Source organism: Elaeis guineensis, chromosome 4 (genome assembly GCF_000442705.2).
Source record: "Elaeis guineensis isolate ETL-2024a chromosome 4, EG11, whole genome shotgun sequence".
In the NCBI taxonomy this organism is placed as follows: Eukaryota; Viridiplantae; Streptophyta; class Magnoliopsida; order Arecales; family Arecaceae; genus Elaeis; species Elaeis guineensis.
Genome location: NC_025996.2, coordinates 44,428,732 through 44,450,158, shown reverse-complemented (window position 1 = coordinate 44,450,158; position 21,427 = coordinate 44,428,732). Strand labels below are relative to the sequence as shown.

The following is a 21,427-nucleotide window of genomic DNA, read 5'->3' as shown; positions in this document are numbered from 1 at the left end:
TTGGGATGTGACAGAATGGTATCAAGCTCAGATTATGATCATTAAGGATTATAATATAAGTGATTTAAATATTACAGGATGATATCAGAGCATAGATTATGATCATATGAGATCTATGATATAAGTGATTTAGGATATGATAGAATAATATCAGAGCTTCAGTTTAAGATCATTAAAAATTATGAAGTGATATCAAAGCTTTATGTATGATTAATAGGATGTGACAGAGTAATATCAGAGAATAAACTGAAGTAGTATTAAAATTTTAAGGTCACTAGGGATTGTGATATTTTTAAGATTATAATCAATAGAGTATGATAGATAATATCAGAGTTTAAGATTATGATCATTAAGGATGTAATAGAATGATATTAGAGTTTAGGTTATGATCACCAGAGAATATGACTTAAGTGATATTTGAGCTTGAGGTTATAATTATTCGAATTATGACCTTAGTAATATTTGAACTTGAGGCTATGATCATGAGGAACATGATAGACAAAAAGAAAGGATTCAATATTTGGATTTCGAATCAATAGATACTATGATAAAATTTATGCATAAGTGGTATATGATGTCTATAATAAAATTTACGAGTTATATCTTAGATTTTAATTTGTAAGGTTGACCTAAGTATGAAGAGTTGACCCTGGAATGAAGTGCAAGGTATTGATAAGTTGAGTATACTAAATGATTTGGAATGTTAAACTTATATGATTGAAGATCATGATACTTTTTTTAATTTCGATGATAATTGTCTGAGCATTATAAATTTTGGACTTATTAAAAAGGAAGTTAATTAGGGTATGGTTTAAGAAAGAATTGTATCATATGAAAAAAAAATATTTTCGAGCATTGAACTTCTAAGATGTCATATATAAAACTCAGTTTTAAATAAAAAATATATTTGAATTTTATTATGAGAATATGAGATATATATCTTGGTGAAATCTTTGGTTATTCAAAATATAATATTTGGATATAATTTTTTGATCTTCAAGTTGCATAAAATTTTAAGTCAAAAGCTTGTTTTTCTAAGTATATCTAAGGTACTTTGATATTGTTGTTAAATTGAATAAAAAAAACTAATTTTATTAGAATATGATATATACATTATGATGAAATCTTTAATAATTCGTATTACCATCTTTGGATTAGATTTTTTAATTTTTCTTGTGATTGTTGAAGATGGTAAAGTGTATTAATTATTCAAGTCAAAGTTCGGATTTCTGAATTGAACTAAGATATCTTGCTAGTGTTAAATTTTGAATGACTTATACAAGGGATAAGATTTTGTATAGATTTATCGATTAATATTAAGGATTGTGATGAAGAGAGCTCTACAAGAAATAACTAAGTTGATTCTACTTACAAAGATGTTGACTTCAGTTGTCTTCTAGTTTGTTCAAGTTGGAGTTAATTTTTTTACAAAAAAATATTGGTTTGAAAATTATCTAAATGATTGTAAGGTAAATCTAAGATTAATTCTAATTAAGATATGTTGGATTTTTAAGGAGCGATGAAGCTTATACAATAATTTCAAACATAGGAAGTGGATCAAGATTTAATTTTGATGTGCTATGCCCAACAAATAGTAAAGACAAAGAAACTTAAAGTTTTGCTCTAAGTTTAAATGAAATTTGAAAGTTGCATCTATGTATGGTTGATTTAACATACAAAGATATTCTTATCTTTCGATAACTTATATAATTTGATAAATTAAGCTCAGAGTGCACAACAAAAGTATGGTGGATTAAATTGATTAAAAAAATATTAATTTCATGATTCAAAAGTTATTATAGTGGAAGATATTAGTTGCAAATAAAAAAAATTTATTGATAATGAAAGCATGCAATAGATTTTGACCTAATCTGATCATAGTCGGATAATTTTTGTCAGTAGGTTGCTTCATTGTAGATAATACCTAGAAATCCTAGATATCTCAAGTTTATTAACAGCTTGATAGTTCTGTTATTAGTTCAAACTTAGAATGTATTGACACAGATCTCATATTTTTCTAAATTTAATATTGTTACTTGGACTGATATAGAAGATTGAGGTTTTCTTAAAATGAGAGTCTACATATAAAATTGTTGGGAGGTCAAAAGAAGAAAAAAAATCGATGATTGTGAAGAGTGTCCAATATTCGATCTTTCTTTATTTTTACATCATAGATAGTCTGAGATAATTATGAATTTGAGTGGAATGTATTAGACAAATAGCTGTGGTATGTTAATACAAGTCCAAAATATTACTGTTCTTCAAAAAAAAAAATTGAGAAATCAATAAGAAGGGATGAATTTGAAATTTTAAATAATTTAGTTATAACAAGATTATGAGAAATAAATAATATGCAAGATATTATTGAAAGTGTGAGAATGACATGATGAGTGTATGTTTTAAGTACATATCTCAAACAACATAATTTAATTTCGAGGACGAAATTATTTGAAGAGGGGAGAATATAACACCCGGCCCAATTGGGCCCTGAATCAAGCCCATATGAGGAAAAAAAATATCTAGAAGAAGACTCCATTGGATCTTCTTCTTCTTTCCCATGATCGATCAGGAAAAGGACTCCTAGGGCCACTAGAAACCCTAAGAAGACCTCTATAAAATCCCCCTTTCCTCCTCTATGGCTAGCCACGGCGAGCACCGGATTTTTTTTTTTATTTTTTTCAATTTTTTTCGTGGAAGCCGCGGATATCCTCATCGTGTTCATCTCAAACACTCGTCGGAGACCTCATCGGAGTCGAAGGTAAGCCCTTCTCCTCTTTTTTCTCTTCCTTCTCCTCCTTTCCACGGCACGATGCACCCTCGTCGGCCGTCGAGCTCGTCGGAAAGTCCATGAAAGGTGAATCCCTATTTTTACCAAAATTTTTCTCTCTCTTTTTCAGCCACCGACGCCGTTGATTACGGCGTCTAACCCTAGGATAGGACCCTTACCTCCTAGCCTTCCTTCCCTATGGGTCTTGGCCACCTGCGATCGGCCAATGATCAGAAAACAAGAGTAAGGGGTGGATCCTCTGTTTTTCTGATTTTCTCTAAGTTTCTCGCCGGCCGAACCTCACCGCCCGTCTTTCTTTGCTCTGTCACCGTCGATCAAACACCGCCGCTCCTCACTGGAGCTCGAGCCATCAAGCCCCTTCCCTTTGGTCCTTCTCCTATTCGGCCAAGGAAGACGAAAGGAAGAAGAAAACGAGAAAAGAAAAAAACAGAAGAAGAAAGAAAAAGAAAAAGAGAAAAAGAAAAAGAAAAAGAGAGAGAAAAAGAAAAAATAGAAAAAAAAAGAAAGAGAGAATTTTCTATCTCTATCTCTCCCTCTTTTTCTCTTTCTCCTCTATCTACCTTTCTCTCTCCAGTTTCTCTCTCTATTTTCTCTCTCTAAATCTTTTTTTTTTATTTATGAATTTTGTCTCTCTAAGATCTTTCTCTCTCTGATTGCATCACAGATCCTAGGATAAATTTGAGATAAAAATATGATAACCTGAGATTGCTCCGAAATACGTACAGTAGATTGGATCCTAGCTTGGTCCTTATTTGAAATCTATAACATCGATCATAGTTAATCCATATTGAGTCACCTTGATATGATCTCTGATAATCTTGATCATAATTGCCTCATTTGAAGGATATAAAGATTTTTCTCTCTATTTTCTCTCTACTTTCTCTCTTGAAAATTTTTTCTTTCTAGAATTTTCTCTCTCTTCATGGATTTTCTCTCTCTTAAAGTTTTGTGGACCAATAGAGGGTCCCGATACTTAGGTGAATCCCAATTTGGTTAATCCTAGGAGAGATCCTAGATTTGTGTTATTAGGATCGATTATCGATAATTTTTTTATATATAATTTTTATATTTGATCAGGGTTATGAAGAGATACGATTGTCTGCATAAGATATCGAGTGAAATATCTTGTTAGAGAAATTCATAAGTCAAAAAAGAACATTGATTTTTGTATTTGGATCAGTCATCGATAAAGGTAAGAATCCCTGTATATGATCACTATTATATATGCTATTTTATCGTTGATTTTGCATCATTGGTTTTGCATCATTGAATTTGAGATCGATGAATTTGCTATATCCGAGACACCATCTTTTGCTTATATGATTTTGAGCATGAGTATATTATGTTAATATATATGTATCAGAAATTGATGACATAATTATATGGATATGACATATCTAAATTGATCATAATGTAAGTCGGAATTGATTTGATGAAATCAATACATAATGATTAAATAAAAAAGAAAGATATGGTATGGACTAACCTTATCATGTGGAACAGTCTGTCAGGAGCTTATGTCTGGGACAGCTTGCTAGGAGCTTATGCTTGGGACAGCCCCCACTGGCTTATAGGTGGATCAGTCGGTCAGGAGCTCATGCCTGGGACAACCCGCCAAGAGCTTATGCTTGGGACAGCCTCTCACGGACTTTCATACGTGGGACAGCCGGCCAGGAGCTCATCCTGGGACAGCCTTGAAAGGCTTTTAAGTGAAAATTGATTCAGATGATGACTGAGGTATAGACTTGGTTCGTCCAAAGTCAAAAAGAAAAAAGTTAAAAATCATGTGATTATGAAAAGAGAAATGAAAGAGAAGACATGAAACAATCGTTGAACAAAAGTATTTCACCCATTAACATGCATATCTTTTGACAAGACAGATAATTTATAGATGTTTGAATTATTCCGGATATTGAATATAAAATTTTATATTTTATTGCTTATTCTTATTTTCAGATTATATTATTATATCGATGTGATATGAAAATTCTTACTGGGCTGTAAAGCTCACACCCTTTATCTTTCTTTTTCTTCTCAGAGTTACAGGACGCTCATGATTAGCTATGGTATAGATGTGCGAATGAGCGGATGCATAAATAGAGGGTTATTGATATCTGATCAGAGGATTGAAAAAATTTAATGTGTAATTATGTATGTTTTATTAATTATTATTAAAATTAGATATTATGGATATTGAAGTTGTAATGAATTACTTTTGGTCTTGCATATTCTTTAGGACCTGCTCTAAGGAGTGTGCGGCCATCACGTATCAGATCCGGATATTAGGTTCGGGGTGTGACAATATACAGGTGATATTAAATGCCAAGATATGGTTTGTATCATCCAAAATCTATAGCACAAACATCAACCACCATTTATAAGAAAATTTGGGGTTTTAATAGGTCATACTCTTGCAACAAGTACATTCAATGGGGAAAAAAGTCCTACATTCTCCAAATTTTTCACTTTCTTTTCCATTGAAAACACCAGTCTTTGTAACTTTGTCTTCGAAACAATTCTTTCTCAAAAAGGTTTCTTACAGGCATAGCTTGGTTAGTCTTCTTAGGTGCATACAGTCCTTCCCTCTATCTATCCATCCTTTTCCCTTTTTTTTTTTTTTTTTTTTTGGCCTTGAGATAGAGAAGGCCATAGCTAATGGAGCTTCATATAAGTTTTCATCCCAACAATGTTAAGCCCCTCCAGGATTCTTCTCAAACATTACATTATTATACTTGCAGTCCCTTCACGCACAAGGAAGCTCTCGTTTGCAATTTTCAATGCCCTCAACAATAACTCAACCCTTATCTTCTCCCGTTTATTAAAATTTCATGGCCTCACTGAATCAGCTTGATATCAAGTGGCGCCACCTACAAACGCATGCCTGTGGGAAAGTATGAGGGTTCCGCTGCTCATACTGGAATAATAGCCATGGCTACATGCTGACCAATAGGTGGAGCCAGTTCATGAAAGAGAAGAGCCTCAAAGCTGGGGATGTCATCACCTTCCGGCCATCGATCGGCCCGGACAATCAGTTGTTCATCGATTGGAAGCCTCGATTAGTCGGTGGTTATGTTGAAGCCAGACTGATTCGGGGGACCAATCTCTTCAGCATGAACTTGATCAAAATTCCAGCAATCACAATTCATGGAGCCCTCTTAGTGGGAGTGGAGGAGTTGATGTGGTTGGTTGTAGCAGAAAGCAAATCAGAACTCACACTTTATTTTGCCCGGCTGATTTCCCCAAAGCTTTCAACATGCATGAGGTGAAGAGCCAGAGAGATAGAGGAGGAGGGGCTGCATGCTTTAACTACCATTGGCAATTGGCATTTAGAAATGTTAGACATTGTGTGGGAAATGAAGGTATGATGCTTTTAAATGCCAAGGAAAAGACCGAACCTTTTTAAGGTAAAGTACAAAAATTCTCCTTCTCCTCAATTGAAGGATGGTATTTTCATCATTTCACATTTTTTAAACAATTTGAGTAATAGCTTTATACCTTAAAGGTGTAACCATAGGTTTTTTAAATTATTGAATGTAAATTTAATAAACATAAACCTTATAAAGATTTTTATAATTTATTCAAAAAAATTTCATACCCTTTTTCAATTTCATCCTTCCAAACTTATAAATATAATTAAAAATTTTAATTTTTTTTCCATCATACGCTATAAGAATCATAGACCTCCACATCCAAGCAACTTCAATAACTTAACTTCAAATGACAGTGAACAATAATCTCAAATAATCAATATCAAATCAATAAAAATTAAGCGGCTCAATTTTTATAAAATATATATTTTAATTACCATGACAATTTAAATAGTAGTATTTCAAAAAGTTTATCTTTTGTGTCGGCGTTAAATTCAGTTCCCAAGTAATATACCAAGCTAAATTAAATTATCGTGCATGGTTCGAGCATACTATACCTACTTTGAATATAATACATCAAATATCTAGATCTTAGTCTCTCTATACTATTGATTGCTTAGACTAAACTGCTGGCTAACTGAACAGTATTTTATTTTATTTTAAAATATCGAACTTATCTCTTGAAGCAAACATAGTAAAACTACTAAAATTTGAAATCTATGCAATATCCGAGCACCGATATTTTCAAAGTGAATATCTCCAATCTTACTACAACGAAGAGGCTTAGATATTAGTATAGCATTTGAAAATCACCACCACTTTTCTAAAAATATTATAAAAAATACCTGTCTAATTATACTTTGTTCGTTGTTGACATTGATATCAACCATAAACCATGGGCTCTTTTCTTTGCAATTTTCCTCTCGTTGCCAATGCACCAACTGAAGAACCCACCTGACTACTTTTTACAAGCTTCCCAAGACCTTTACATTGTTGATATTAATTACCCCTGAGTAGATAATTTGTGTGTCAAATTGATTTAGGTGCTCTTGCAAAATGGCTACATTTTGTATCCTCAAGGTTTACAATTGCCCCTAATGAACTTTAGCAGGATAATTTCTCTTCTTTTCCTTTCTTTTATTTACTTTTTCTTTTTTTAAGTTTTAAGGAGCTACCTTCATGTTTAAACATCTACTTTCACTTCATTGAATGCATTTAGCAAAACAAAGCTAGTTAATAGAGCTAAGTCTTTCTATAATTACAGTATAGTAAGAGTTTATATGTTATGCTGTAGTCATATTTAAGCTAAAGCCTATTTATATACACAAGGGGAAAAGAATAAAATCTATTTTCCTCTCAAACTAGAAAAGCTTTTATGCTTTTGTGCTTCTTATTTTTGTCAATATCAGAAAGATGCTTTATCTATATTATGTAAAAAAAAGAAAGACTTGACACCAGATTTTTAGTTGAGTGCCATTTCACACCTGATCCTTCATCCTTATCATTTAATATTTAGTCTCATATGTACTAATACCAATATTTTTGCGCACTTACTCGCATTTGCGATGTGCAAGGCTAGAAACTAAACGTCAAATGGTCACCTGAATCATGAGGTGCTTGTTTAAAAAAAAAAAAAATCATGGGGCAGGAATTAAACTTTTTTTCAACAGAGACCAAACATTAAATGACAATATATATATATATATATATATATATATATATATATTATATATATATATATATATATGGGTAAAAAAGTAAAAACCTACATAGTTTTTATATTTGATAAGAATTTCATTCAAACTTCAACATAGGCCTACTTTTCTCTCTCTTAACCATCCAATCATAGTCGTGTCTTATTTTATCTCTCAAAATAGAATAATAAGATATTGCATATTGGTGCCATAATTTATTTTTTCTAAACATGCATTCCCACATGCCCATAATACTAGTCTTCTCATCAAAAGTTTATATATTATAATATATTGATAAAATTAAAACAATACATGATTTTTTTTTTTTTTCTTTGAGAGAAAAGTAAAAAAACCCAACCAAAGTAAATAGTCTAGATCTTAAAATATGGAGGGCCACCACGTCAAACTTGAACCTAGAATTTTCTTTAAGGAGAGGAGGCATTTGACAACTGGAATAGTGTGCAGTTCAGATATATAAAGTTCTTTCTTTTGATAAAAATCGTATAAATATGAAGATGGGTGCATTTAGATGATCTATGTTATAACTCCACCTTTTAATGACTCTTTTCATTTCCCTCGATTCACCACTCACTAAATTTTCTCTACAACAAGATTCAAATTGTTGATATATCATGCAAGCCCCCATGCATATCTACATACCAATAAACAAACATGTACAAGTGTGTCTGTATGTGTGGGTGCACGTGCATGTATGTATAACGAAGGAAAACTCCATCATCCATACTGTAGGGGATTTCTCGCAAACATATGCACGATAAGCTTATTTTGAAACTTGAAATAAATTGACAGTATGTTGTTCCAACGACACGTTAAAAAGATAATATATAAAAAAAAAGAGATTATCCTTATATCAAAGACTAAAGGCAAAATTAAATTTAAAACAAAAATAATAGATATCCATACACATAATAATGTCCATACACAACTCTTATAATGTATACAATTTCACAAATGGTCATAATTGATATACAAACATACAAGAAGGGGCAGATCATCTTCCTTTCGAACCAACACTATTATGGTGAGACAACCATACTTAGAATATTGATATTTTTGTTTGATCATAGAAAAGTCCAGAGGAGCTACCTTTAGGCAATAAGGCTAACATCACTGGTCCTTTGGCTCCTTCTTCGGTGGTCAAGCTCCCAGTGTTATAATTTATATCAGTTCTGACATATCCAGGACTATTACAATTAATGCATAAACTAGGGTACCTCTTTGCAAGAATCCTCGTGTAGCAATTAACAAGTACTTTAGACACTGTATATGCTGACGCAAAAGTTGGCCAATTATTAGCATCAAGCAAGCCCTCCTTGAAATCTTTCAAAAACAAATTTGATAAATCGGTCAATCTGTCTTCTGAAAGACCATCTATGTTATTTAGCTCTTGTCTAAGACCTTCGTTTGGGATGCACTGAAACAACAAAATGAAGAAGATAGATGTAAGTTTTTGCAAAAATATTGAGATAATCAACATGATAACTCCATCTCAAATCATATTATTTATACTATATAAATAAAAAATAAAGTTTTGAAATTGAAGACTGTTTCCTTTGATATTTTTTTTTTTTCACTTTTCTCTCCAAAATGTGATCCACTTTACTCTTAAATGCCAAAAGTATAAATCATTATGTACTTGCTTTTGCAATGACATATCAATCAATGTTTTTCAGCAAGAATTGTCAGGATCGAACTTGCTGCTTTTTAAAATATCAGGGGATCCTCACCTATGACTTGCTTCTTTGATCAAATTTAACATCGAGTTAGAACGAACTTCAACCAAAGAGATTATCTACAAAATCCAAAATTTGTTTAGGATTTCAGGAGATCTTCCATGATTGTTGATTTTTAAAAATGATCCATCAATATGAATATTTAAAATTCTAAAGCACCGGCTATAAAAAAATATTGAGAGAATTTTTTGATTTATTTTTTTTATATTTATTTTTGTTTCCTTATCATTATAGTTTCCAATATGTCTCTTTGCTAGTGCTAGGTGTTGCACATGAAAAAGAAAGGATGAATAATCAAGATTTTATTTTTTTGAACAGAGAACTTTCTTTTACCAAAAAAGACATTGGAAGAAAAATCAAAGAATAGCAAAGATAACCATTTTAACTTTTTGCTTTTAAAATTATATAACCTAATAACAATAGTTCATCACCTGAAGCTGCCCAAGGGTAGAGGAAACATTTACTATTGTCCCAAAATGAGATGATTGAAGATGGGGAAGTAATGCCTTTGTAACATCTTTAACGCCATGGTAATTTGTTCTCAAGCATTCTTCTGCCATCTCATAACTTTGTTGAGAATTTTCCTTCGTCCAATTAAATATACCTTCTGTATCTTCAACTTTCTATTAAATAAGAATAACATATGTCAATAATATTATACTTGGCAACATCTCGGTAGTAAGTTATAAGTTACAGAGTGAAGCTTGATTTGCCGACCAAAAAAATCAGTTACGAAACTATAAACTTATTTTAATAATTAATATAACTTTTATTTTATGTAATTTATATACAAGAAGATATGAGTAGAAATTAGGGAAGGCAATCGGGTCAAACTAGTCAGCTATAGATCAGGTCAAACATAAATCAAATCAAAAAACCTATCAACTTGAAAATTGGTCCATTAAGTAAATAGATCAAAAATCCAAACACAAACTCGATTTTTTTATTAAATAGATAAACCGACTAGACTTATATAACTTATTTAATAAATGGATCAAATTAGGTAAAATAGGCTAAGCTATTCTTAAATGGGTTGAGCCATCTTTGAACAAATTAAGTGGGTCTTTAATGGGTTAAACAGGGTATGTCATGACCCAACCCAATTGTTAGATGGATAAAAACAGTTTAGGCCAGTTAGGACTCTAAATATAAACTCAACAGATTTAATAAAGAGGTTGGGAAGGGTCGACTTGTGACTTGGAACCATCAATTTCCGACTCAGACCCATTTACATAAAGCCTGAGCTTGCTCAAAGGAGGTTGGTTGCAGGTTGGATTTACGGGTCATATAAGAAATTACCTCCTCTAACTGAAATAATAATATATTGTCTACTCATCATAGCACTTAGAATTGTGCAACTATTGTAAGAATTGAATTGTGGCATTTCACAATAGGAAGCTTTTTCAGAAAGAGAGCAAGTTATTCATATTTTATTCATGACCTCTTCACTTGTAGATTTTGAGTCCTTCAAAATCTCAGATAGTTTCTCCAAGTCTATTGCTGCTCCCCCAATTCCTGCATTATTTACCTGCAATGTATCAATTTATGAATTAAAAAAAGTTACTTATTTCCTTAATAGAAACTTTGCAACAGCAATGTAAAACAATTAATTAAGCAATGTTTTCTTTTATCTTTTCTCCTTTTTTTAAAAGAAAAAAAAGGAGGGCAATCCAATCATACTACTCAAGTAGTTGTATTTTTGTATGTGTCATACAATTAATATATTTTTTAATAATAAGAATTTTTAAACAAATAAACTCTGTTAAGTATTTTATTTCTGATAAGATATGTGTTATCTAAATTTTAAATTTTTAAAAACTCTTAGGTAGTTATTAGCTATTAGGAAACTTTACAATGTTTAAAAAATTTTGTGGAGTTGCATCTTTTCTGGAAAGAATCATATGTAACATTCGGATTCCACAACATTGCATTGCTTCTAAAGTTATGCGATATTTGGACTCTTATAAATCTATGGAACATCTGAAATTGAAATTAACTTACTTTTTTATTCAATCTTTCTATTTAGTACTTTCTTAAAATCCTCTTTCTTCACTTTATTTTTTTGGATGTGGGTTTTTAATTAAAGGTGATTATGAAGTGCAATCTTACATCACTTTTGTGTTGGGTATCGTATCCTGGGGATAGGATTTTCAAGAATCTTTTTGCACCTAAAGAGGAGAAATCACTATCTTTAAGAAAGCTTGGAAGTGCTTTACCCTACTAAGTTCTTTTTTTCTATCATATTTCTTTATATATCTTCAACCCAGCATAACAATTTAAAGATAATAATTTTCAAATAGATTCTACGGCTATCAAGATCCAAACTACAGAAATAGAAAGGCTTGAAAAGCTTGATAGGCTAAATTATAAGAGATGGGTGATGAAGATTTATTTTCAATTCACTATTACTAAAGTTGCCTACATGTTAACCGTGTCGTATCCACGATAAGAAAGAAGCAATGGAGAGTGCAATGAGGAACAAAGAAAGTGGCTACAAGATGACTATATATGCCGCTACACTCTTCTTATTGCTATGACCAATGATTTATTCAACATATTTCACAAGTATGGTACCACTCTACAGTTGTGGATACACTCCAATAAAGATATGTCAATGAGGATGCTAAAAATCATTCTTCCCTTATTAACAAGTACATTGATTTTAAGATGCATGGTTGATTCAAAGCCTATTATGGAGCAAGTAAATGCTTAGAACAACATTGCATGTAAATGTGCGGATGCAGGTGAACCAGTTTCAGAAACTTTTCAAGTTTCTACAATTATTGATAAGCTTTATCGATAAGCTTCCATCTTCATAGAATGACTACCAAAGATATTTAAAGCATAAAAAAAAAGTCTCCAAAATTTGATGAATTGCTGCAATACATTCAAGTTGAATGTGAAGCACGTAAAAAAGATGAACTTGAGAATCAAGGAAAAGATGACAATATTCATAATGTTAAAGTTCCAGCATCCTCTTCCTAGCCTAAAAACAAGTTTCATAATGGAATCAAGAATTTTTCTAATTTCAAGAGGAAGAAAGAGGCTTTCAAGAAGAAGAGGAACAAGAAAAGTAAAGGTCCCTATAATGTTTGCAAAAGATGGGACATCTTGCAAAGGTGTGTCACTTTTGCAAAGAAAAAAAAGAATGATGAAGCTAACATGATGAAAGTCAATAAAGAAATGGTTACCATGCTCACTGAAATTCTCATGATTAATATGGATGAAGGATGGTGAGTTGATTCGGATACAACTTGCCACGTGACTCCTCATAGGAAAGTATTCAAGACTTATGAGACTTTTGATAATAAAAAAATTGCATTTGTGGGTAGCTTCTCTACTAGTGCTATCATTGATAAAGAGACAGTTCAACTTCCTCTTACATCTGAAAAGTCCTCATTCTTCAAGATGTTCATCATATTCTTGAAATTAGAAAGAGTCTTATTTCTACTAAGAAACCTGATGATCATGATTTTAAAGTTGTATTTGATTCCCAAAAAGTGATCATCTCTAAATAGAGATTATTTGTTGGGAAAGGATATGCCAAGGATGATATGTACTTAGTTTAAATAAAGATGTTATTATTTCTGCTTATATTGTTGATGATCTATATTATGTTTGGCATTATAGATTAAGACATATTGGTAATAAGACTATGGATAGAATGACTTCTCATAAATTAATTCCTAAAACTAACTTCAAATTAACTACTAGTAATTGTGAATGTTGTGTACAAGCAAAAATTATTAGGACTCCTTTCAAACCAGTAGAAAGAACAACTACATTGCTAGAATTAATTCATTCAGATATATGTGATAATAAGGATCAATGAAATAGAGGATGAAAGATGTATTTTATAATAATTATTGATGACTATTTCAAAATTTATTTTTTCTTAAGACCAAAGCTCCGACCACTCTTCTAAAAGGTAATTGCCCGATAGAAGGGGGTGTTTATTAGTCTTTATCAACTAGCACAAAACTCCATGATAAGCACCAACAATCCCCCTCCCCCTCTCAGTGACACCCGAGGGACCTTCGGGGTTTTGAATCTACAACCTCGCTTTGATATCCCATCTTAGGACTATAACCCCATCTACTCTTCTAAAAGACAATTGTCCAATAGAAGGCAGGGTTTATTAGCTTTTATCAACTAGCACAGAACTTCGCGATAAGCATGCGGATGAGCTTGAAACTAAATTGACCTCAAGCAGCAAGTTGGACGGTCAGCCCCAATTTAATCCCGACCCAGCAGGGACAAGCTGACCCTCCAAGTTGGCTCTCGAGGCTTGTTGCCAAGTCAACAGCTATCCCTCCAGCTGGCAACCCCTCTCTAGGTCCCATTGAGTCTGCGCTAGCACTTGCCCAACACTTATATATATATATATATATATATCTAATAAGAACTAAAGATAAGGCATTTGAGAAATTTAAAATCTTTAAGGAAGGAGTAGAAAATCAACTTGATAAGAAAATTAAAAGATCAAATGCTAGCTGACCCCCTTACAAAGCTTTTATCTGGTGACAAAATTACTAAAAGCATAAGAGGCATGGGAGTATTACCAGTTTAAAGAGATAAGCTTAACTGTAGCCTACTCTAAAAAATGATGTTAGTTTTGGGTTCTACTCAATAATTGAAGAATCACTACTTAGAGTTCAAAGAAAATTTAGTCAAGTTACTATCCATGAAATGTCAACATGAAGGTTGTATTTCTAGTGCATTTTTATCTTTGAAATAGTGGGGATATAAAACTATATAAAGTTTTATGTCTATGTGAATGCACTGTAATATCCACAACAAAATAGGTTGAACAATGTCCTTAAAAAAACTCATAGCTTATATGGGATGAATAATGAAATTATGGAGACCCTTGATGAGTTTTGCCTTTGCAAGGAAGGAGATTAGGACAGCTTCCAAGGGGTTACCGTTGAAACCCTAGTAGAGTTGCTAAACTGGGATAAAGCACATGACTGATAATGCGTTGCCTTAATAACAAGAACCCATGCATAGTGTGAATATTAGTAACAAGTTTTGACTAATTAAGATTAAGGTTTAATAGTTTTAGTTTTGCAATTCTCATAATTTTTATTCAAACCTTAGGTTCAAGGGTAATCCACCTAAGGCCTGCACTATACTAAATCCAAATTTATTTTTCTTTATCTTTTGATACTAGCAGTATTATTATTATTATTAGAACATAAGTGGGGGATTGTTGTATAATTAATATATTTTCTAAAAATAAAAATTTTTAAACAGATAAACTCTGTTAAATATTTTTTTTCTAATAAGGTATGTGTTATCTAAAGTTTTAATTTTTTAAAAACTCGTGGATAGTTATTAGCTATTCGTAAACTTTACAATGTTTAAAAATTTCATAGAATTGTATCTTTTCTAAAATAAATCATATACAACATTTGGATTCCGCAGGATTGCATCGTTTTTGAAGTTATGCGTCATTTCGACTCTTATAAATCTATGGAACATCTGAAATCGAGATTAATTTACTTTTTTATTCAGACTTTCTATTCTATACTTTCTTAAAACCCTCTTTGTTTGCTTCATTTTTTTCGATGTGGGTTCTTGATTAAAGGTGATTAAGAAGTACAATCTTATATCATCTTTGTGTTGGGTATTGTATCCTTGGGATAGAATTTTCAAAAGTCTTTTTGCACAAAGAGGAGAAATCACTATCTTTAAAAAAAGCTTCCTAGAAGTGCCTTATCCAACTAAGTTCTTTTTTTCTATCATATTTTTTTCTATATTTTCAACCCAGCATAACAGTCTGAAAAATAAAGAATTCATTACTTTTATCCTTAAAATGAATATTTAAGAAAGATCTGAATAGGCTACTCTATGGTCATCTCTAATCTTTTTCCTACTCAATCAACCAAAAGCTTGATAGTTTTTTATAACAAACATATATATATATCTCCTTACCAAGATGTCAAGCTTTCCGAACTGAGCTCCAATGAAATGTGCCAAGGAAGCAATGTTAGAAGAGTCAGTCACATCCAACCGATGAAAGACCACGTCAGAAAGACCACCCTCTCTAAGCTTCTCCACTGCTGTCATGCCTCTCTTCTCATCTCTGGCCGTTAGTATGACCTTGACCCCATTGAAAGCCAGCTGCCGGCATATCTCCAATCCAATTCCTTTGTTCCCTCCTGTTACAACTGCGATCCTAGAAGCGTTTCACTAGAAACTTAATTGAATATATATGTATATATATATATATATATAATGAGGCCTAGTAAGAGAGTATATGACATGATAAGAAATGGCAAGCTACCTCTTCTCTACGAGGCTGCTGCCGATGGCTCCTTCCATGACTGGCGTCCGGCAGAAGAGAGCCGGAAACAATGGATAGAGTAGGTTTACGTTCCCCTTCCTTGCTCTCGATCATATAATTCCATGGCTTAGTAATTATTAATTATTGCCTAGTGGGTATCCATCCCATTTAAAAATCCGTTGTGTCTTCCCCACCGAGAGTCGGTGGTGCACATCATTAATTCAAATAATAATAACATTTTTTTAATTTACAAGGACATAATGGACTAAATAAAGCATCTCCAATGGGCAAGGAATCTCTCCAAGCCACAAAAAGACGGATAGATTTGAAACAATGTTTGTCTTGGATAGATCAAATTATTGGAGCTGATGGAGGCTTAGGTCCACCATGAATCCAGGATAAAATTATTCTTTTTTTTATGAATAAATCGAGACAATATATGTAGGCAGCAATTTGAAATAAGCACAGTGGGGCCCACATGAATCCAGCTGTATGATCTATTGTTTTTTGGGGTGGTCAAAAAAAAAACTATGTTGTGATTGGGTCGGGGGGATCCGAAGACAGGCAACATATTGAGTGGCGGGATCTAAGGCGTTGACCAAGGGAGTAGATCTGTCTCGGTGATAGAAATTAGAATTTAATAACATAGACGCATATGTTGTAACGAATAAAAAAAATATATAAACGCATGTGAGACCATCGAAAAAGTGGGTGAACCTATCCGGTTCCCGGTCGGTTCCAGCCGGCCACCGAACCAGTCTCTCCTCCACGTTTTCGCTTCATCCCTCCTCCGTATTCCCCTTTTCCTTCCTCTCTCTCTCTCTCTCTCTCTCTAGCTCTCAGACTAGCTGCTGGTTAAATCCGGCTACCACTGACCAAATCTGACTTGGATATTGGTCGCCAGCTAACCACCCCCTCCTCCTCCCCTAGCTTGGATCAACGCATGGTCTTTAAAAGAAATTGCAAAAAAATTCCTGCACTTTTCACCTGTACTGCCAGCTAACCAATACTTGATCTAAGCCGGCTATTTTGAACCGGATGGTGGAACATTGCATGCTGTATGGTTTTTTTAGGAGCAGGATGGCAAAATCCATATTAAATGAAAGATCATGGCTAGTCACTGACAAGAAGGGTCACTCATATTACCACAAGTCTTAAATTACCTGCTTTCCAATGCTCTCCACAACTTCATGAAATTATCACCCCCTCTCTCACAAGAACGAAATACTCTAGTGGCATGGAGTGGTCCCTCTAAGCGATTGGCTCGCCAAACGTTAGGTCCCACTTCTGCAGTGAGGGACCTCAGCTGAATAACCGAATTGCTCTATGAAACGCAAACAAGAAGAGATGTCTGGTGTCATTTAGTGGTAGAAAGGGAAGAAAATATCAGAATTGGTCGGGGCTTCAAAATCTGCGATACCGATGTTGCTACTCTCTTTTACATTTCGCCCCTGACCAATTTTTGTTTTTCTTAAAAGATCTCTGCCGCTCTGCGATCATCTACACTCCCTTGAAGCTACTATAACCTTTAAAAACTTTAGAATACATGATGTGTATCTTCAGTTTATTAAAAGATAATCACTCGACTGCATTCCTCAAGCAAACTAAAACAAACAGGAGGTTCAGCGATCTGATGGCTGAGCTGCGACCCCTCTTGGTAGGGACTGGGGATTGTTGCTTTCTACAATTGTTTCATCAGGGCATCAGAATACCAATTTGATTGCAAGAACAAGTCAGAACATGCATAAGTTCTCATGGACAGAACAAGGGAGTTCCATAAGATGTGTCTAATGTAACGTATTAGACAAACTTCCATATCATGCTATAAGATAACAAGTAACAAAATTTGTTTAGATCATAGCACCTGTCGGAAATTGCCTCCCAAAACCCTATTCAGGGCATACAAAGAAAAAAGAGAGGCAGAAAAAAAAAAAAATCATGTTTGTATAGAGATTGTCAAATCTCATAAAAAAAATGCTAGCTTCATTTCTCATGAACAAGAGGGCTATAGATGGGGTACCACATGTTGCGAGATACGTACTCCACTATCTCCTCCTGAAACAAAAATTATAAATGGAAAATTACTTGATCACCTTGACTGAAAGTCAAAGTTTCCAGTCAGCATTGTTCTTGTAATCAACTAAATAAAAATATTAAAATAGAAAAAAGCATATCTTTGTGATACCTTTGACATGTATGCCAGCTCTTTGAGACCTATATCACCGTGTCCTTCAGCAAGATCTTCAGCAACGGCTGCATGAACAACAGCAGTTCCAACTTGTGTTGTAATATGCCTTATCCTGCATGGTGTGCTCGATTTTAGTAGTAATCTCTGAAGTTTCTTACCACGCATTGTCATTACAAATTGCTCTGCTGGGATTAAACTTTTACAGTGGCTTTTATTTATTACTCTTTACAAATTAAAGGTGTGACAATTTATGGGAAGATTCTTATTGCTCTGCTCAAATAAACTTCTATATTGGCCTTATATATAGTATGATAATTTAAGCTCAGCTATGTCCGTTGATGTCAGATTTCAAGCAGAACTCCTTATTCAGCTCCATGGTTTATGCACAGGCATGCGACACACGGATGGCATGCAGTGTAACTAGAAAGCTGATTGAAAGTTAATGGGCTGACAAACAGAAGCCGAAAGGAAGAATTCTTGAAGATCAGAAGAGGCAAAAGATTGTACAATCTTGAAAAAATTGGAATTCTGCCAATCAACTTGTTCAAAGATTTTCATATCACGAATGAAGATGAAATTGGAGCTCTTGCTCAAACTAAATGCCTAGCAGCCAAAAATCCCTGTCAATAAAGTTCCCATTTAAAACCGGTGATCCATCCAAGCTACCATTCTATGTTACATGTGCACCATATATTTTTTAATATACAGCAACATTTTATCCTAGTAAACAGAATACATATATAGTTGATTTTTTCTTTTGCTAGTATTTTATCTAACCAAAAACTATAGGTTACATAGTTCTGTTTTGTCAAGTTAATAAAAGAACGTTCCTATCATATATATATATAATTTCATACGGATTGTCTGCAGGTAATGTATTCCAGGTTGCTATTTATGTGAGACATGACAACATTATTCAATCATAAGAGTTCAAAGATTTTCTGTAACAACTAAATAAAATAGAAAGAAAATGGATTGTAGAAGGGGGAAAAACACAAAAATGTAGTAGTTGTGACAGCAAAGCTTCTCATGACAATAAGAGACATGAATTACCTAGATATAGAAGGGAAGAGGATTCCTTTTTGGATATCTTCCTCCGTGATGTATGATGCAAGACTGTGCAACAACATTGAAGTTAGAAACTTCAGAAAAGCAAGAGCAGAATAAGTAAACTGAATTCTAGATATAAATTGTGTAAATAATATGAATGCCAGAACTCAAAAACTTTTATGGTAAACTGCACAATTTAAGTACGAGTATGCATCAAACCAAATAATAACCTTGAAGATATTAGATGTGCAAAATATATAAATCACATTATTGCATTTCAACCTCGTTCATTCGGTTGGTGTTTATTGTAAGGAATACTGTCTTTTACAAGCGTAGAGTGGTACAATTTTACCTTACTGCATAATTTCATTCATTTCTTTAAAAAAAAATCCCAAGAAGGGAGGAAAATCAAAATGATTGCTTAAAATGCTTGTCTACTGCCAATTTCTATATTTTCCTCAAGTCCCCATCACCTCTTCACATCAATACCTTTGCCAGCACAGTCAATGGAGCAATGTCAAAATGCAAAAACTAGTTATTTGCTGGAAAATTTGTCAAAGTTAAACAAGACATTCTACTTTCGGCACATATATGGGATGCAGACACAGCACATCCATAAGGCATCAGTAGTTATTATAACATAGTTCATGCTCAAGCAATAACATCAACATCCACAAACTTTATTTTGTCATCATTCAAATAGATAGACAACAATTCACACAATGATTAATAACAAGAAAATGATAGACCCTAAATTTAATTATCCATCATCAAAAGGTCAACTTTAATCAAAGAAAGAAAAAGCACAGCCCTGTTTAGTCCTTATTGCTGGGGGTATTCAGAGTTTCCTGAATGTACCAGGTAGTATTAAAAGCCAATTTTAACTTTAAAAAAAATATGCTGCTTAAAACAAGTACCCAAAACTTACCCTAGCCATATCAGAAAATGTTAATTTACAATATTTATTAGATATGGCCACAACATGCAGTTTTAAGCATCCATGCTTCCTGGAACAAATGTGGAAGAGTTTGAGTTCTCATCTAAAGGGCATCATACAATGTTCCGCTGATCTCATTTCAGACAGCACCAATCCAGCCAGGGAATTCCACTTAAACTTTGCATTTCAGCCATGTCCTACCACGGGACCAACAAAGACTTTCTGATTTGATATTCAGCCTCTCTTTTTCTACCTCTTTTCCATCTTTCACTGGCTTCCCAGTGGAGTGCCTGTGATATGGATGAAAGAAAAGACAATCTCCAGAAGAGACTGATATTTAAATCCTCGAGCATCCCTTTTTGTGGTTTTTCCTCCATGCTCTCTCCCAAATCTTTATTTATAAAGTTAGTCAGTCTTATTTTTCATCCCTCATGGTGACTCATCAAGTTGTTTGGGAATTACACTATCCTATACAGATGATTTCTACATGATCTTGCTATTTTGTTAATTGGTTCAACTTGCTTGATTTTTTCTTTCTTCCACCACTTAACCTGTCTTTCATTTTTCTTTTTCTTCTACAATGAAATTTCCATTCATTAATAGAGTAAATAATATAGGCATGAAGAGGATACATAATAGAGGCCAGGGGAGGGGAGCGGTGATGCACAATTGCCGATTGCCATCATTGATAAATTAGGCAGCTCTCAATTGCTGCTGATAACTGCACCCAGTTGATAACTTGCTCAATAGTGAAAGTAAAGAAACAATTTTGAATCACTAAAACTAACTGACAATGAAACTTGATGAAATCCAATTGACTTTTTATAATAGGCCTTGTATGAGTGGATAATTTGTAGCTCATCCTTTTCAAATTGTTTTATCCTATCTGTTTCTAATCCTCAACAGAATTCATTATTTGAGATAGGGATTTTGACATATCAGTCCCTCTTTTCAAGCCCAAACTCAAAACAGTCCTTTTTTCCTTTAAAAAGACGTGGAAGACATAAGTCTTGCTAAACTGGACAAAACAATTCCTGTTGTTCAACAATTCAACCCAAGAACCAAGTCCATCTATCCATCCATCCATGCATCCATCAATCAATCTATTTATCTATCTATCCATTGTAATATTAATGCTTCTTATGCTATGATAAAACAAACTTCTCGGGAGGATGAATCATGTCTCAGCTCTTTATTTGAGATTATAGCAATAGAAGTAAGTTTATCTTATTACATAATGTAAGATGTTAAAGGAGTTGGTCATGATTTGGCTAGCAAGGATTATGTTGGATATTGCAGATTTCCATCTTATTTGTAGCATTTCCTTTCCCAGAGTTCTAACAAAGTTTAGGTTAAACA

At 33.3% G+C, this 21,427-nt stretch overlaps 2 protein-coding genes across 3 annotated transcripts; both read right to left on the bottom strand.

Annotated features, from left to right (window-relative positions):
- Nucleotides 1-8,745: 8,745 nt before the first annotated feature.
- LOC105042877 (salutaridine reductase) lies at nucleotides 8,746-16,052 on the bottom strand. Of its 2 annotated transcripts, none has more exons than XM_010920229.2 (5): nucleotides 15,894-16,052; nucleotides 15,542-15,785; nucleotides 11,046-11,132; nucleotides 10,036-10,227; nucleotides 8,746-9,285 (listed from the first exon to the last, which is right to left on the bottom strand). In XM_010920229.2, exons 1-5 carry the CDS (start codon nucleotides 15,929-15,931, stop codon nucleotides 8,908-8,910), a joined length of 939 nt encoding a protein of 312 aa, XP_010918531.2. In that variant the 5' UTR covers nucleotides 15,932-16,052; the 3' UTR covers nucleotides 8,746-8,907. The 2 variants fall into 2 exon arrangements, with proteins under 2 accessions (XP_010918531.2, XP_073112580.1); XM_073256479.1 differs by having other exon boundaries at nucleotides 15,542-15,777; nucleotides 15,894-16,048.
- Nucleotides 16,053-17,665: 1,613 nt separating this feature from the next.
- Nucleotides 17,666-19,252, bottom strand: LOC140857505 (NAD-dependent malic enzyme 2, mitochondrial-like). Its single transcript, XM_073256480.1, has 3 exons — nucleotides 19,135-19,252; nucleotides 18,079-18,193; nucleotides 17,666-17,948 (listed from the first exon to the last, which is right to left on the bottom strand). The coding sequence occupies exons 1-3, from the start codon at nucleotides 19,209-19,211 to the stop codon at nucleotides 17,877-17,879; spliced, it is 264 nt and encodes an 87-aa protein (XP_073112581.1). The 5' UTR covers nucleotides 19,212-19,252; the 3' UTR covers nucleotides 17,666-17,876.
- Nucleotides 19,253-21,427: the final 2,175 nt, after the last annotated feature.

Coding starts and splice junctions, on each gene's coding strand:
- LOC140857505 (XM_073256480.1), bottom strand. CDS start 19,211: ATGTTGTTGCACAGTCTTGCATCATACATCACGGAGGAAGATATCCAA. Junction 18,194..19,134: donor CTCTTCCCTTCTATATCTAG/GTAATTCATGTC, acceptor CACACCATGCAG/GATAAGGCATATTACAACAC. Junction 17,949..18,078: donor AGCTGGCATACATGTCAAAG/GTATCACAAAGA, acceptor TTTTTGTTTCAG/GAGGAGATAGTGGAGTACGT.
- LOC105042877 (XM_010920229.2), bottom strand. CDS start 15,931: ATGGAAGGAGCCATCGGCAGCAGCCTCGTAGAGAAGAG. Junction 15,786..15,893: donor AGCAGCCTCGTAGAGAAGAG/GTAGCTTGCCAT, acceptor AAACGCTTCTAG/GATCGCAGTTGTAACAGGAG. Junction 9,286..10,035: donor CTACCCTTGGGCAGCTTCAG/GTGATGAACTAT, acceptor TTGTTGTTTCAG/TGCATCCCAAACGAAGGTCT.